This window comes from Podarcis pityusensis (assembly GCF_964106645.2).
Source record: "Podarcis pityusensis genome assembly, chromosome: 1".
Classification (NCBI taxonomy): Eukaryota; Metazoa; Chordata; class Lepidosauria; order Squamata; family Lacertidae; genus Podarcis; species Podarcis pityusensis.
Genome location: NC_138028.1, coordinates 125,540,628 through 125,556,551, shown reverse-complemented (window position 1 = coordinate 125,556,551; position 15,924 = coordinate 125,540,628). Strand labels below are relative to the sequence as shown.

General features: G+C 44.6%; 1 protein-coding gene across 3 annotated transcripts in view; it reads right to left on the bottom strand.

Moving 5' to 3' along the window:
• Positions 1-15,924, bottom strand: part of STAT1 (signal transducer and activator of transcription 1) — a 44,152-nt gene that overhangs the window by 14,015 nt on the left and 14,213 nt on the right. For all 3 annotated transcript variants that reach the window (XR_013991336.1, XM_081024071.1, XM_081024070.1), the window contains exons 8-18: positions 14,857-15,008; positions 12,154-12,312; positions 11,905-11,997; positions 10,008-10,067; positions 9,447-9,476; positions 9,259-9,349; positions 7,433-7,471; positions 6,088-6,171; positions 5,375-5,473; positions 2,476-2,611; positions 835-884 (exon numbers count right to left, since the gene is read on the bottom strand). Coding sequence is in view for 2 of the 3 variants with exons in the window: in XM_081024071.1 (XP_080880197.1) it covers positions 835-884; positions 2,476-2,611; positions 5,375-5,473; positions 6,088-6,171; positions 7,433-7,471; positions 9,259-9,349; positions 9,447-9,476; positions 10,008-10,067; positions 11,905-11,997; positions 12,154-12,312; positions 14,857-15,008 (993 nt within the window). In the remaining variant the exon portion in view is untranslated. The remainder of the gene's footprint in view (positions 1-834; positions 885-2,475; positions 2,612-5,374; positions 5,474-6,087; positions 6,172-7,432; positions 7,472-9,258; positions 9,350-9,446; positions 9,477-10,007; positions 10,068-11,904; positions 11,998-12,153; positions 12,313-14,856; positions 15,009-15,924) is intronic.

The following is a 15,924-nucleotide window of genomic DNA, read 5'->3' as shown; positions in this document are numbered from 1 at the left end:
GTACATGCACAAACACAGTCTGCGACTTGTGCTCAGGGTAACCTATGAACAAGCCTGGTGAAAGCTAGTAAAAGGTGTTTGGAGCAAGATGATTCATAGAAGGCAACTGGGCACCAAAAGAGATTGCACTATACACATGTGCCTTTCTCTTGAAAATGACTGAAACCCCACAGTCCAAACATACAATGTATGCTGTGCTCTTCCCTGTATCAGGAGGGGGGGTGTGTGTGTGTGAGAGAGAGAGAGAGAGAGAAAGAGAGGGAGGGAGGGAGAGACTCCTATTGCACACATTGCTGTTCAGCAATATAATGTTGCCTATGGTTGTGCACTCAAGACAGTCTGTTTTTCCGAAAATACAAGACTCCTCTCTCTTGGGTGCTCTCCCCTCGGCCCAATCTACCCCCATCCTGGTTCTCACTGCATCAGTAAAATTACAACCACAACAAAATGATTCTCAGTACACTGACGTGTTTTCTGTTCTATTTAGTACCCTCTGCTAGCAACTGGAGAGAATGCAAGATTGTAAGACCTGAGGCGAGTTGTTTTAGCAAACAACAGCTTCCCCTCCCCACCAGAAAGTTTTAAAAAATGACACTTCAGGCTCTGTTTTCCACCATGGCCTCCACACACATTTTTTCAGGTTTGTGCAGTGGCTCAAAAAAAGCCCCACAACAACTTTTTTGAGATGACGAACAAAGGCCTTTATCACGCCACCTTAAACTCCCTTATAAAACTACGGTTTGTCTCCGACTTAGGCAACCAACTGGTTATCAATGGATCCAGCAGTGGTTGGACTCTGGCCCCTTTAGAAAAAGAAAAAAGGAAATATCCTACCTTACAGAACCTCACCCAAGTAATAGTGCTGTCCGCAGTGCATCCGTTCGCTAAAGGGAAACAAGTTATCGCCATGTTACTCTTCAGATAGTAATTAGGCTAATATATCTGTATCACATGTAAGATTGGAGATAGAATCTTACCCTCCAAGAACACAAAGGATTGAATTTAAATCCCAAGGGCAAAGGGAGAGGAAGGACTCCCAGAAAAGAAAAGAAAAACCCTGCTGATTGGAACATGCCTTATTCCCATCTGCACTGCCATGCTAAGGACTTAGGAATTTCCTAGTAACTGACAAATCAGGATGCTTTGTTGTTGTTTAGTTGTGTCCGACTCTTCGTGACCCCGTGGACCACAGCATTCCAGGCACTCCTGTCTTTCACTGCCTCCCGCAGTTTGGTCAGACTCATGTTTGTAGCTTCAAAAACACTGTCCAACCGTCTCGTCCTCTGTCGTCCCCTTCTCCTTGTGCCCTCCATCTTTCCCAACATCAGGGTCTTTTCCAGGGACTCTTCTCTTCTCATGAGGTGGCCAAAGTATTGGAGCCTCAGCTTCAGGATCTGTCCTTCCAGTGAGCACTCAGGGCTAATTTCCTTCAGAATGGATGCGTTTGATCTTCTTGCAGTCCGTGGGACTCCCTCCCCAATTATATTCTGATCAAGTCGGCAGATTTTGCTTTCTTCTCGCTTTTGACAAATGTGATGTTTTTAAAATAATAATAATAATAAATCCAGAAATACTTCCAATTTCAAACAGATTCGAAGAGTGAATAGCTCACAATTTATTTAGGGCAGGAGCTACATAACTGGGATTCATGCAAGCTTCAGCCAGGTGGTCCACAGTAGGGGCTGTGTGATAAATTGCCACATCGTTGAATACCAATATCGAAATAACATTGTGGTGAGTGTTTCAACAAGACAATATATGGGTGAGCGAAAAGGTAGAGACTTGACAGCTTCCCAGAGGGTAGCTGAGCTGAACCGATACTTTACAGTTAATTTGCAGATAATTTGCAGTACGTTTCTGAGCACAATTCAAGGTGTTGGTGCTGACCTTTAAAGCCCTAAACGGCCTCGGTCCAGTATACCTGAAGGAGCGTCTCCATCCCCATCGTTCAGCCCCGGACACTGAGGTCCAGCGCTGAGGGCCTTCTGGTGGTTCCCTCGCTGCGAGAAACCAAGTTACAGGGAACCAGGCAAAGGGCCTTCTCAGTAGTGGCACCCGCCCTGTGGAACGCCCTCCCACCAGATGTCAAAGAGAAAAACAACTACCAGACTTTTAGAAGACATCCAAAGGCAACCCTCTTTAGGGAAGCTTTTAATGTTTAACAGACCACTGTATTTTAATACTCTGTTGGAAGCCGCCCAGAGTGGCTGGGGAAACCCAGTCAGATGGGCGGGGTATAAATAATAAATTCTACCCTATCCTATCCTACCTTGTCTCCTGCTTTGTTTTCTCTCTCCCTCCTCCCTCCCAACTGATAAGAAATGAAACTGTTATGCCTTGTGCGCCAGAAAAGATGGATATAAAATATCCAGCGAAAGAAATGGCATAACCTCTAATTAAACATGGTGGGAAGCTGCATGCATATTTTTTTTAAGGAGGTTGACAGTGCAAGCAACATTTTCGAACATCACTTACGAAGTAACTTTTCTCCTATCATGCTCAGTTGCTCTGCGTTGAGTCCCCGCTTTGTGACAGAAGAAAACTGCCAACTCAGCACTTCGGAAAGCTGCGACCACCTTGCACACGGCGCGTTCAGAAAGAAGGACAAATTCTAGAGAGGAAAAGGAAAGGATTTAGAATCTGAGCCACTATTTACTGACTTTTGTTTTATTTACAGGAATATCATCCCACCTTTCTTCCAAAGGAGCCCAAGTGTCATAGAAATTTCTCCCATTTTATTCTCATAACCTTGTTTGGTAGGAGAAACTTGAGACATGATTGGTAGAGCCATTGGTAGAGTGGAGATTTGAACCAGCCTCCTTGGTCCTAGGACTCAGTTACCGTATTTTTCGCTCTATAGGACACACTTTTCCCCCTCCAAAAATGAAGTGGAAATGTGTGTGCATCCTACAGAGCGAGTGCAGGCTTTCGCTGAAGCCTGGAGAGTGAGAGGGGTCGGTGCGCACTGACCCCTCGCGCTCTTCATGCTTCAGGAAACTATCCGCAAGCCTTCGGAGCGCGGCGGGAGTGCCTGCTGCGCTCCCAAGGCTTGCGGATAGCAGCCTGCAGCCCGAAGCCGGGGGAGCGCTGCACAGCGCACCCTGGGCTTCAGGCAGATATCTGCAAGCCTTCGGAGCCCGGCGGGAGTTCCCACCGGGCTCCCAAGGCTTGCGGACAGCAGCCTCCAAACCTGACCTGGTTTGGAGGCTGGCGGTGGGGGAAAGCAGCGCTTCTCCCCACCGCCAGCCCCACAAACTCGGGAGACAGCGGGGAGGCAGAGTGCCGCCTTCCCCGACCTGGTCTTTGGGGCTGGCAGTGGGGGAAAGCAGCGCTCCGCCCCCCCGCCAGCCCCAAAGAGCAGGTCGAAAGGGAACTCCCGCTGGGCTCCGGAGGCTTCGGGTGAACGCACAGAATGCACCTTGTTTTAGAGGGGGAGAACAAGAAAAAAATTTTTTTCCCCCTGTTCTCCCCCTCCTATGGTCCGGTGCGTCCTATGGTCTGGTGTGTCCAATAGAGTGAAAAATATGGTACATTTCGACACATTAATGCGTTTTGAGTGCGTTATAAACATCCAACACCAGATGGCGCCAGAGAGCAGAAAAAAGTATATATGTATTTTTACATAGGCATTTTTTTTTCTTTCATTGTAACGATTTAATTTCTGACTTATTTATAGCGTTTTTAACCTGTGTCCAGACCCACCCCTTATTTTGAAATATTAAGTACTGCACCATATTGGCTCTCACAAGGCTAGGCTAGGCCTAAACACCTAAACACCCATGTGGGGAGTTTTTACATCCCTATCAGGGAGCTCCAACCTCCTCACAAAAAAAACTTTTTTTATCTTCCCACTCAACAAGACACATACTCCTGAAATGTGGAATCATTTTGACGAGGGGGGTGGCTTCTGATGCAACACAAAGAATTACTATTTCAAAAGGAAACAGGAGGCAGACCAGGGCGCATACCTTAAAATGGTATTTGGATTTCCAGACAACCTACATGGAAACTCTAACAATAATTGTTTATTTTACCTGGGCAGAGCGGGGGGGGAACCAATAAAATTTCCTGCAATTTTGTAGTTACGACTTGTCTTCTTTTCAAAAATGTTATTTTAAAAAAATGGCTGTGGATTTAACTATAATCCTTAAGCTTTCTCTGTGACTGTTGTGTGCAGTTTCTTCTGTCTGCATTTTGTCCACATTCTTCCTTTTCCTTTTGTTGACAACTCTACAATCCATTTGCATGTTCTCATGCCCATTTTTAATTTTATACGGGAAGCAGCTGGTGTGTGTGTGTTTTTAAAGTGAAATATGATCAACATCAGCAAAGCAAGTGATTTCTTCTTACACAGAGAACGCATTGCCCTTGTACAATTTAAATCAAGAGAAAAACCGCTGCTTTTTCTCCCCAAAATGCCATGTATAAAAGAGTTCGAACAACTGTAATGTTTATGCAACGGTCATAAAAGCAATTCCAAAAAAATCAAGTGTCCAATCGGGTCTTCAGTGTACGTAACTGAAGAAAACCTCATCACTGAATGGAGCTTTCCAATTATGTTTTTAAAAGGTACCATTTTACATGAGGTATTTAACATTGCAAAACCATAAGCTGAAAAGCCAGCCGCTTTTAGCTCCTTTCTCCTTAAACAGTTTTCATTCCAAATGGTTGTTCAAAGAAATGATATCCAATATAGGATAAACTCACTGAAATAACTTATGTCCATATTCAAATGGGTCTTATGTTGGACTTAGTCAATGGGTCTGTGCACAGATATAACCAATGCTGGATTATCAGCCTTCATAAACAGAGCCTTCAAAACCAGAGCTTGCTTCCTCCTCTGTCACAATTATTTTCCTTTTGTGCCATGTACATTGACTTTGGTAAGTTACAATGCTCTTCAGCTGTGAGAGGGTGATTGCTTTCTTTCAGAAGTTTTTAATTTATTTATTTTTAAAAGGAGACTCTCTTTACTTATTGATGTATTTGCTACCCTAAGTTCTTCGAAGAGCAGGATATAAATTTAATAAATACAGTCGTACCTTCCAAAACGGATTCTGTTCGACTTCCAAAGCATTCGAAAACCAAAGTGTGGCTTCTGATTGGCTGCAGGAGCTTCCTGCAGCCAATCAGGAAGCCACGTCGGACGTTCGGCTTCCAAAAACAGTTAGCAAACCGGAACACTCACTTCCAGGTTTGCGGAGTTTGGGAGCCAAAACGTTTGAGAACTAAGCTGTTTGAAAACAAAGGTACGACTGTAAATCGATGAACAAAATAATGGGGCTTGCTTGAATAAAGAGTATTCTTTCAATTGTTTCAATATCCACTCACCCACCCAAATCCTGCACTTAAAAAAGGATGCCAGGATACTCACCTTGGGCTCATTTGTCAGCATGTTGTACCACAAGATGGAAGCCCATCCGCTCGGCAGCTGGCTGACGTTGGAGATCACAACAATAGGAAGGGAGGTGGTCTGGGAAGCGAAGGTAACAGGGAAAAATTGAGCGAACGCTTCCAAGATGGTCAAAGGCACGGAAATTAAGGGGAGGCACAGTACCAAATTCTTTTAGGCAGCAGCATCACGTCATTACAATTAGCAAAACATGGCTGGATATTTCGACACAGAAAGATATTACAGGCAACCCACGTTTTGAGTGGGGGGTTGCATTCCAGACCCCCAAGCGCATCGGTGGACCATGCGCATGTCGCCTTTCATGACCTCTGTGACGTTTTGGGGCTGCTTTCTGGTTTGGCGCCATGCGCACATGCTCAGATGCAACTAAATCGGCCGTTGCCTGTATAGCCAAGGTTGGTATATTCACTTTTCTACGCTCAAAGCTCTTTGGTGAATTTAAAAACAAAACAAACTGCAGAGTGAGCCAAACTCCATATAATTGCTTTTACCACAAAAGCAAACTGCTCCCAGTTTGGCAAACGAGACATAGCTGGGCCAATCTAACAAACAAGGAAGTGTCAGGCTGTGTTCACAGTTTGGCTTGTGGGTAGATTGGGACAAGACTTTTCCTAAAATTCACTCCTCTCTTGCTACATACATAGCCTTATGTCCTGAGTAGTTAACACACTTACCTCTAGATCAATTATGAGGCCCCACTGCTCCAGCGTTGTCTCAAAAGAGAGAGAATGGAGTTCTTCTGTTACAATGAGAGGCCCCTTTATATAGGAAAAAGGCAGCTTTAAAAAATAACAATTACAGGAATCTGTCGCACTACACAACTCCCCTGATCCCTGATTATGCTCCTTGGGGATGAAGGGAACTAGTTAGATCTTCCAAACCCTTCAGAACATAGGACTGAAAATGAACTGGACTCTTTGGCAGGTTTTGAATAAACATTCACAAACTGTTTATTGTAATATATAGAAAGACAACTTGAGGATTTTTACAATTCTATAAGATGCAGATAGAAATATGTGTTAAGGAAACCAGGGACAGGAGCTGAGGGAAGTCCGGGGATGGGGTGGGAGGTTGGGTTTTTTTGTTTGTTTATGGGGGGGGGGCCAAAAAATGGAGGGGGGAAATAATAGTATTGTGGATGATGTATTTTTGATAAAACTATTGTGTTGAAATTTCCAATATTTTTTTAAAAGGACTGAACTTCCTGTGCTATCCTCATTGGACAGTATCTCCCCCCCAATATAGGTGGGACAACCACTTGTCAATCACCCGACATCCTTATTGCATCAGGTGCCTAACAGGAAGGTGGCCCCACCCACCTGTCAAAAGCTGGCCCAGTGGGATGGGGAAAATAAAATATCTGGGCTGCTGGACTAAAAATCCTGTTCTATATCAAAGGTTAACAAGGGAGACCCTGGTACTTTTTTCAGTTATATAATTATATTATCACTCTAACCAATATCAGGTTTAACATTTACAGGCGAAGGTTAAAGAGTAACCTCAAATCTATGGGGGATCATGGTATGTGGAAAAATAGGTAAAAAATGGAAGGGACCCCAGGACCGTTAAGTCTAGTCCAAGGCGACTATGGGGTGTGGCGCTCATCTCACTTTTCAGGCTGAGGAAGCCAGTGTTTGTCCACAGACAGCTTTCCGGGTCATGTGGCCAGCGTGACTAAACCGCTTCTGGAGAAACAGGACACTGTGACGGAAACCAGAGCGCACAGAAATGCCATTTACTTTCTTGCTGCAGCGGTTCCTATTTATCTACTTGCACTGGTCTGCTTTTGAACTGCTAGGTTGGCAGGAGCTGGGACAGAGCAACAGGAGCTCACCCCGTCGCAGGGATTCGAACCGCTGACCTTCCGATCGGCAAGTCCAAGAGGCTCAGTGGTTTAGACCACAGCGCCACCCACATCCCTTTGTGTAGTCTGTTACCACTGCTTATTAAAAATCTGCTATCAAATTAAAAGAAAACTGAGTAAGCAAAATGAACGGCATAGGTGTTGATTCCTCTTACCTCATTGGTTCTTCCAGGATTCTTTTGCTCCTTTAATTGCTGTAGAATGAAGGAATGTCTCAAAGTGAGTGACATTTATGTTCATTTTTCAGTATATTAACCAATCAAAGACACAGTTCAAAGACCAACGTGTCAGGTGCCAAACCATGGTGCACATTTTGACTAGCCAGGGGTGAGCAACACCCTAACACAAACTTCACCAACCTACTGCACTCTAGTTGTTTTGTATTCCAACTCCCGCCAGTGCGGCCAATGGTCAGGGATGATGGGACTTGCCGTTCAATAAACATCTGGAAGGGCACCAGTTTGACTACCGCTTTACTAGATTCTCCCAAAGGAAGCTCTGGATGAAACTAGTCAACATCAGACTCATAGGTGGCAATATTGTGCAATTATATTTCACGTGAATCATGAAGGATTTTGTTTTAAATCTTCCCCCCTCATTGAAAGAGAAATTTGTGATATTGTGTCTCCCCACGCCCCCAATATTTTCATTTCACTTTTAATTTGTATACCTCGGGTTAAGTACTTAATTCGTTCCGGAGGTCCGTTCTTAACTTGAAACTGTTCTTAACCTGAAGACCACTTTAACTAATGGGGCCTCCTGCTGCCGCCGTAGCACAATTTCTGTTCTCATCCTGAAGCAAAATTCTTAACCCGAGGTACTATTTCTGGGTTAGCGGAGTCTTTAACCTGAAGCGTATGTAACCCGAGGTACCACTGTATTGCCTTTCTAAAATACTACACACAAGGCCATTTACAAGCTGAAAAACAAAACAGATGCCTAATAACAATCTGATCCTATAAAAAAAAGCCGTAATAAAAACATAACTTTAACAACTTATATCAACTAAAGCAATATTCAACAATCCAGTAAAATTCACGATCCGGGAAAACCATGAAGCCAGCCAATGTCTCCGCACAGCTCCGTCCTTATTTCAGACATTGTGATATATTGATATAACGCGATGTTTAGCTGCTGACATATCACGACTTTCAAAACCAGATATTGCCCAGCCCTACTTATGGGTCTGTAAAGCAACTTTAGTTTGTGCTATACAGTGGAACCTTAGGTTACGGGTAACATAAACTTCTGGTTACGTTACCGGCAAACCTGGAAGTGTTTCGCTGCGCACACATGCGCAGAAGCGAAAAAACGCCTCTGCGCATGCGCAGAAACAGGACCTCCAGTAGCAAAAACTTTGGGATACAGCTGGACCTCTGGAACAGATCCTGTTCACAACCGGAGGTACCGCTGTATAAGAAATGTACCAACATTAATATGGAGTATAACTGAATTAATGCACATGTAAAAACAAGATTTTTTTAAAAAAAACAAAGCAGGTAAGTATTTCAAAACCACCGTATTTTTCCATGTATAAGATGCCCCCTATTTGGGGGGACTTCAATTTCAGAAAACACCCCTCAGCACTTCTACTGTGTAGAAGACGAACCCCAATTTTAAACCTACTTTAAAAAAAGAAAGAAAAAAAAGCTAGTCTTATAAATGGAAAAGCTCTGGCACAGAAGAACAAGAAGACTTCTTATGAAAGGAATCCTGCCAAAAAGGAATAGGGGCGTTTGTGTGTTGTATGTCATTGTACATGCACACACACAAATACGTGTGTGTGTGTGTGTGTGTGTGTGTGTTAAATAAAAGCAGAAGTGAATACAAAACAGTGACATACTTGCTAGTTGTGGCCTGTAGGGAATATATACTCCTTCAGTACACAAACATCAGTAGCACAGAACGTTTTGGGGGATGACGAAGACAGAACGTTATGAAGATATTTTGAGAATGTGAATGCCAAAAAGATAGGCCTCACCAGATGTCTAAATTCTGCTGACAGGCTTCCATTCGACTCTTCCATGTTCATCACTTTGGAATTCGTCCCCAAGATGTTAAATTTTCTAAATCTTCAGTGAAAACAGATTTTAAAAGTTTTTTTGAGACTAATCAATTCACTGTGTAACAAGAACAACAAGCAGTAGCGTACACAAGAAGTCAACGTACCCTTTAACGGCAACTTTCTCATTGACGTCTCTGCAAAGGAATAGAAATAGTGAGGGGAGGTCCATTATACACAGCTGACAATGTATGTGGCAAATTTATCCATTTTACTGTAGTTTTTTTTAGTGGGTGTTTTAAGCAGTGGTAAACTTCTCCAGTGTGCAAATGTTATATACTGCAAGACCTGCTATTTCAAAGATGAGCAAGACCTGTCAGCAGAAAACAATACCAGAATTTTTACTTTTTAGTCCTAAACAGAAATAGGGAAAGTGTGAAAGGATAACAGGGATTTATTATCACAGGTGGAATCAGGTTATGCTTTAAATGGATTGTGTGGACGCAATCTCAACCCTACAGCCACTAGTAGATTATGTATTTTCAGTCACCCTTTATGATGTTTCTTAGAAAGTGGAAAACTTTCAGAGAAGCTTCCTTCTGGTTGGAATAAAGGTGGCTACAGTTAAATGGGTAGAGAAAGAGGGCAAAGGTAAATAACAACTGATGCTTCAGTTTTGAGTGAAATTTTGATTTGGATGTCAATAACACATGCGAGGCGTCACTTACTTATCAAATACAACTTGCACCTTCAATTTGTAATTCAGTTCCTGTAGTTTCACCAGTAATCTGGAAGCACAAGACATATATCACTACTCCCATCTTTAACTTCAATTACTCCCATCTTTAACTTTATGACGAGCCTTGCATTTCCTTCAAGTTCTCAAGACAACAAAGAAAGCTTCCTTCCCAAACATAGCAACAGGGGAGCTGATTCATATACTGAATAATAATAATAATAATTTATTATTTATACCCCGCCCATCTGGCTGAGTCTCCCCAGCCACTCTGGGCGGCTCCCAATCAAGTATTAAAAACAATACAGCATTAAATATTAAAAACTTCCCTGAACAGGGCTGCCTTCAGATGTCTTTTAATGATAGAATAGCTACTTATTTCCTTCACATCTGAAGGGAGGGCGTTCCACAGGGCAGGCGCCACTACCGAGAAGGCCCTCTGCCTGGTTCCCTGTAACCTCACTTCTCACAATGAGGGAACCGCCAGAAGGCCCTCGGCGCTGGATCTCAGTGTCCGGGCTGAACGATGGGGGTGGAAACGCTCCTTCAGACATATAGGACCGAGGCCATTTAGGGCTTTAAAGGTCAGCGCCAACACTTTGAATTGTGCTCGGAAACGTACTGGGAGCCAATGCAGAGCTCTCAGGACCGGTGTTATATGGTCCCGGTGGCCACTCCCAGTCACCAGTCTAGCTGCTGCATTCTGGATTAATTGCAGTTTCTGGGTCGCTTTCAAAGGTAGCCCCACGTAGAGTGCATTGCAGTAGTCCAAGTGGGAGATAACTAGAGCATGCAACACTCTGGTGAGACAGTCCGCGGGCAGGTAGGGTCTTAGCCTGTGTACCAGGTGGAGCTGGTAGACAGCTGCCCTGGACACAGAATTAACCTGCGCCTCCATGGACAGCTGTGAGTCCAAAATGACTCCCAGGCTGCGCACCTGGTCCTTCAGGGGCACAGTTACCCCATTCAGGACCAGGGAATCTCCCACACCCGCCCGCCCCGTCCCCTAAAAAAGTACTTCTGTCTTGTCAGGATTCAACCTCAATTTGTTAGCCGCCATCCATCCTCCAACCGCCTCCAGGCACTCACACTGAAGATCAACATGTGCCCATCCCATACCACAACATTTTAGAGAAGCAGCCCCCATCTGGTTTTGTCATGCACACACTTGCCAGAAGCCAGTTAATAGCTGGAATAGCCACACGTCGTTCAGCTCAATCAACCACTACCTGACATGAAGTGCTCTGTAGAATTGGCTTTTCATTGGATAGAGAAACTACTAGAGCATGGGTAGGCAAACTAAGGCCTGGGGGGCCGGATCCGGCCCAATCACCTTCTCAATCCGGCCCGCGGACGGTCCGGGAATCAATGTGTTTTTACATGAGTAGAATGTGTCCTTTGATTTAAAATGTATCTCTGGGTTATTTGTGGGGCCTGCCTGGTTTTTTTACATGAGTAGAATGTGTGCTTTTATTTAAAATGCATCTCTGGGTTATTTGCGGGGCACAGAAATTCATTCATCCCCCCCCCCCATATAGTCCGGCCCCCCACAAGTTCTGAGGGACAGTGGACTGGCCCCCTGCTGAAAAAGGTTGCTGACCCCTGTATCAGAGGTAGTGAGAAATTAGTACAAGTCAGATATGTTGCCTTAGCTTTAAGTTTGCAGCTGGTCCACAAACAGAAACGTGACACTTTTTCCAATTACCGCCCTTTTGTTTGGGCACAATTTTCCTCCGTGGTTTGGACAACACATGGTACCATTTTCTCCCTGGTTTGGAGTTGTAACATTACAACTGATGTGGAATGGCCGCCTTGAAACGTGTTGCTGGTTGGTTGTTTTTAACCTAAAGGGGCAGTAATCTGGATCATTTAAGGGGAGGGGGAATTACCTGAGTTTTACTGTAAATTGCACTCCAGTCTTCACGACCAACGGTCTCTGAGAGTGGGTCGGCATGCAAGGCTGTCTTTCTACCACGAAGGAACTGGACAAAGAATAAAGAAATGGCATTCTAATTTGTCTCAACAAGAGAATGAATTATGGCAAAGGGCACAATAGAGCGACATTAAAAATATAATCTTAATATTTTGGTTCATTTTTAACGGACCCCAAAAACCCTAAACAAAACCCCCAAGCCTACCTCTGAATCAGTTGCTTGAAGAGGCTTAATGTCCGTTCATACAGCCCATTTTTCTGCTGAGGGATGGGGTCTGTCTCGTAGGTAAACTTCTGCTCCAACTCCTCCAGCTTTTTAAGCTGCTGGCGAATTTGCTGAAGACTCTCTGCTACTGTAGTAAACCTACCATTTACAAGTGTTATATATTTTAACAGGGCTAAGCAATGCAGCTGGAACGCAGCAGAGTTAAGGTTTGAACACTCTCTACTTGACCAGGGGGGGAACAAATTTCTTTTGTCTAGGAAAGAAAAGGAAAAGCAGTGCTTGCATATCCCAACCTTAACAGCTTTTCATTCTGCAAAGCTTAGGAGTACAGCATGTCCAAGCACCTGAGATCAAAACACTCCTGCGTCAACTTGCAGCTTCAGAGACTTGGGGTGTGGGATGGAGGGAGAGAAAAACTTATTCCTCCAAGGCCTGCAAAGCCAATATAAAGCTAAAGGGACCCCTGATCATTAGGTCCAGTCGCGGACGACTCTGGGGTTGCGGCGCTCATCTTGCTTTATTGGCCAAGGGAGCTGGCGTACAGCTTCCAGGTCATGTGGCCAGCATGACTAAGCTGCTACTGGCGAACCAGAGCAGTGCACGGAAATGCCGTTTACCTTTCCACCGGATCTACTTGCACTTTGACGTGCTTTCAAACTGCTAGGTTGGCAGGAGCAGGAACCGAGCAATGGGAGCTCACCCCATCACGGGGATTCGAACCGCCGACCTTCTGATCGGCAAGTCCTAGGCTCTGTGGTTTAACCCACAGCGTCACCCTCAGCAAAGCCAATGGACAGAGGTGGAAAAAGCCAACCTCTGAGGCAGCTCAGGAACCTGTTTTGTCTTCCTGGCAGGCTGCTCAACAGGGCAGACCCAACAAACATCCTGCTTCTGAACACTGCGAAGGCAGGAGGGGGGAAACTGGCCTTGAGAGAAAAGGGAAGACATTGCCCTTGTCTTCCTTAGTTAATGCCTCCCACGGTGTGGAGCAGAGAGAATGCAGTGTTTGGACCAGTGGATGTTGCCAAGCACAGAGGAGGAGAATCTGCAGAAAACATTTACTGAATAATAATAATAATAATAATAATAATAATAATAATAATAATTTATTATTTATACCCCGCCCATCTGACTGGGTCCCCCCAGTCACTCTGGGCGGCTTCCAACAAAACACTAAAATACAATAACCTATTAAACGTTAAAAGCTTCCCTAAACAGGGCTGCCTTTAGATGTCTTCTAAAAGTTTGGTAGTTATTTTTCTCTTTGACATCTGGTGGGAAGGCGTTCCACAGGGCGGGAGCCACTACCGAGAAGGCCCTCTGTGCTGGACCTCAGTGTCCAGGCTGAACGATGGAGGTGGAGACGCTCCTTCAGGTATACTGGACCGAGGCTGTTTAGGGCTTTAAAGATCAGCACCAACACTTTGAATTGTGCTCGGAAACGTACTGGGAGCCAGTGTAGGTCTTTCAAGACCAGTGTTTTATGGTCTTGGCGGCCGCTCCAAGTCACCTGTATTAACCTGCTTTCTTTCCACTGTGCAGTTCCAATGTGGAACTCAGGACCACTATACCTCCAGGACCGCCTCTTTCCATATAAACCTACCCGGACCCTGAGATCATCTTCTGAAGCCTTCCTTTGTGTGCCTCCTCCTTAAGAGGTCCAGAGGGTGGCAACACGAGAACGGGGCCTTCTCTGTGGTAGCTCCCTGTCTGTGGAATGCTCTCCCCAGGGAATTTCAGCAGCCCCTTCATTATACAGCTGTCCCTCGTTTTGAGTCCGTCTCGTCGAGCATCCATTTCGTCGAACGTCCGCGGCAAACCCGGAAGTACCAGAACGGGTTACTTCTGGGTTTGCTGCTTGCACATGCGCAAAGCGGCGCTTTGTTCTGCGTCCTTTTCGTCTAGCATCCAGGGCTCCAGAACAGATCCCAGTCACAAAACAAGGTACGACTGTACACCTTTAGGCACCAGGCAAAAGTGTTCCTTTTTAACCAGGCCTCTGGTTGACCTGATGTGACATCCTATACCCTTTTAAAATGTGGCTCTTTTTGGGGGGGGTGTTGGTGTGTTATTGGCTTATTGTTCTTATTTGGATTTTATATATTGTGATCTTTTCTGTGAGCCGCCCCGAGACCTTGTCGCAGTCTTTATAATGTGAGCTATATACAAGTATTTACAAAAGCAGTTCATACAGAGTACCTGCACCTTAGGGCAAACAAATACTCTCCACCACAGCACCACCACACACAGCACAACCACACCACAACCACTGCTGAACAGGCTTTCCTTTTTAAAACAGGTGATAGCCAATCACATTAATCACACTCCTGCTGAGTCACTCTGACCCAGCACTTCACAGAGTATTGCATCAGCCTGTTGAAGCCTGCAGACTTACTCAGTATCCTGCGAATCCCAACAGACCTCTGGGTATAGGGCGGTATATAAATTCAAAATAAAATAAAATAAAATAAAAGTGGCCTCCTATCCAGGCACTGAGCAGACTCAGACCTGCTTAGGTTCAATAAGGGTGCTTCAAGGCTGTGCGAAGGCTCCCATTTACACTCCCCGCTTCCCCAAGCAGCTTTGGAAAAGGAGTCTCTACATACAATTCTCAAGCAAGTTTTGCAGGGCTCGGTTCTTTCCAGACCCCTCCCCAAAAGGCCTTGCTTAGGAGAGGCCTACCAGTTCTGAAGCTGGTCCAAGCAAGCGTTGGGCGGCCCTCCAATGCAAGCCATTTGCTGCCGCTGCTTCCATTCCACCAGCTCCTCTCGAATCAAGGCGTTCTGGGTGTGTTCCGACACATGCAGCGCACTGGATATTCTCTGTAGCACATCCTAGCAAAAGAGAGCCATTCAGGAATAAGTAAGAGCATTTAGAATTCTAAAAACCATCTCACATCAATAGCATTTATTATTTATTAAATATGTAAACCGGCCCCTTCATTCTCATATCTTGATTGGTTGAGAGGGGTTGTATGTTTGGGGATAGAGAGGTTCTCCTTTGAGGTCTCTGGTTTTTTGCCTTTGGGGCACGCTTCCAAGGCTCGCCAGTTTTTCTTTCTGTAAAATGGGTACTTTGCAATGACCATGAAAGCTGCTCACATTTCCAAACATGCCTCCACATCCAGAAACGTTTGCAATAGGCTTTGGGAAGTGCAATAGGACACATGCTCAGTTTGTGTAGGGAACCAACTACAGTGGTACTTTGGTTCCCAAACGCCAAAAACCTGGAAGTAAGTGTTCCGGTTTTCGAATGTTTTTCAGAAGCCGAATATCCGATGTAGCTGTCGGCTATTGTTTCCAGGGCGCCTGCACCAATCAGAAGCTGCGCCTTGGTTTTCAAACATTTCGGAAGTCAAACGGATTTTTGGAATGGATTAAGTTTGGCACTTTTGTTTTTGCTATTTATTTTGTGCGTTTGTTTTAGAGGCTTTTTCGGCTAATTTGTTTTTGTGACTGTTCAGCTACTGATCAATTGTGTGACTACGGAAATGGATAAAAGTCCCCCATCCAAACAATGACTATCATCATTAATTTTTATCATCTACAATACTGTCTTATTTATTTTATAGTACAGTACATTATCGCTTTTGTTTTATGGATCAATGGTCTCGTTAGATAGTAAAATTCATGGTAAATTGCTGTTTAGGGGTTGTTTTTAAAAGTCTGGAACAGATTAATCTGTTTTGCATTAGTTTCTATGGGAAAGCGTGCCTTGGTTTTGGAACGCTTTGGTTTTGGAATGGACTTC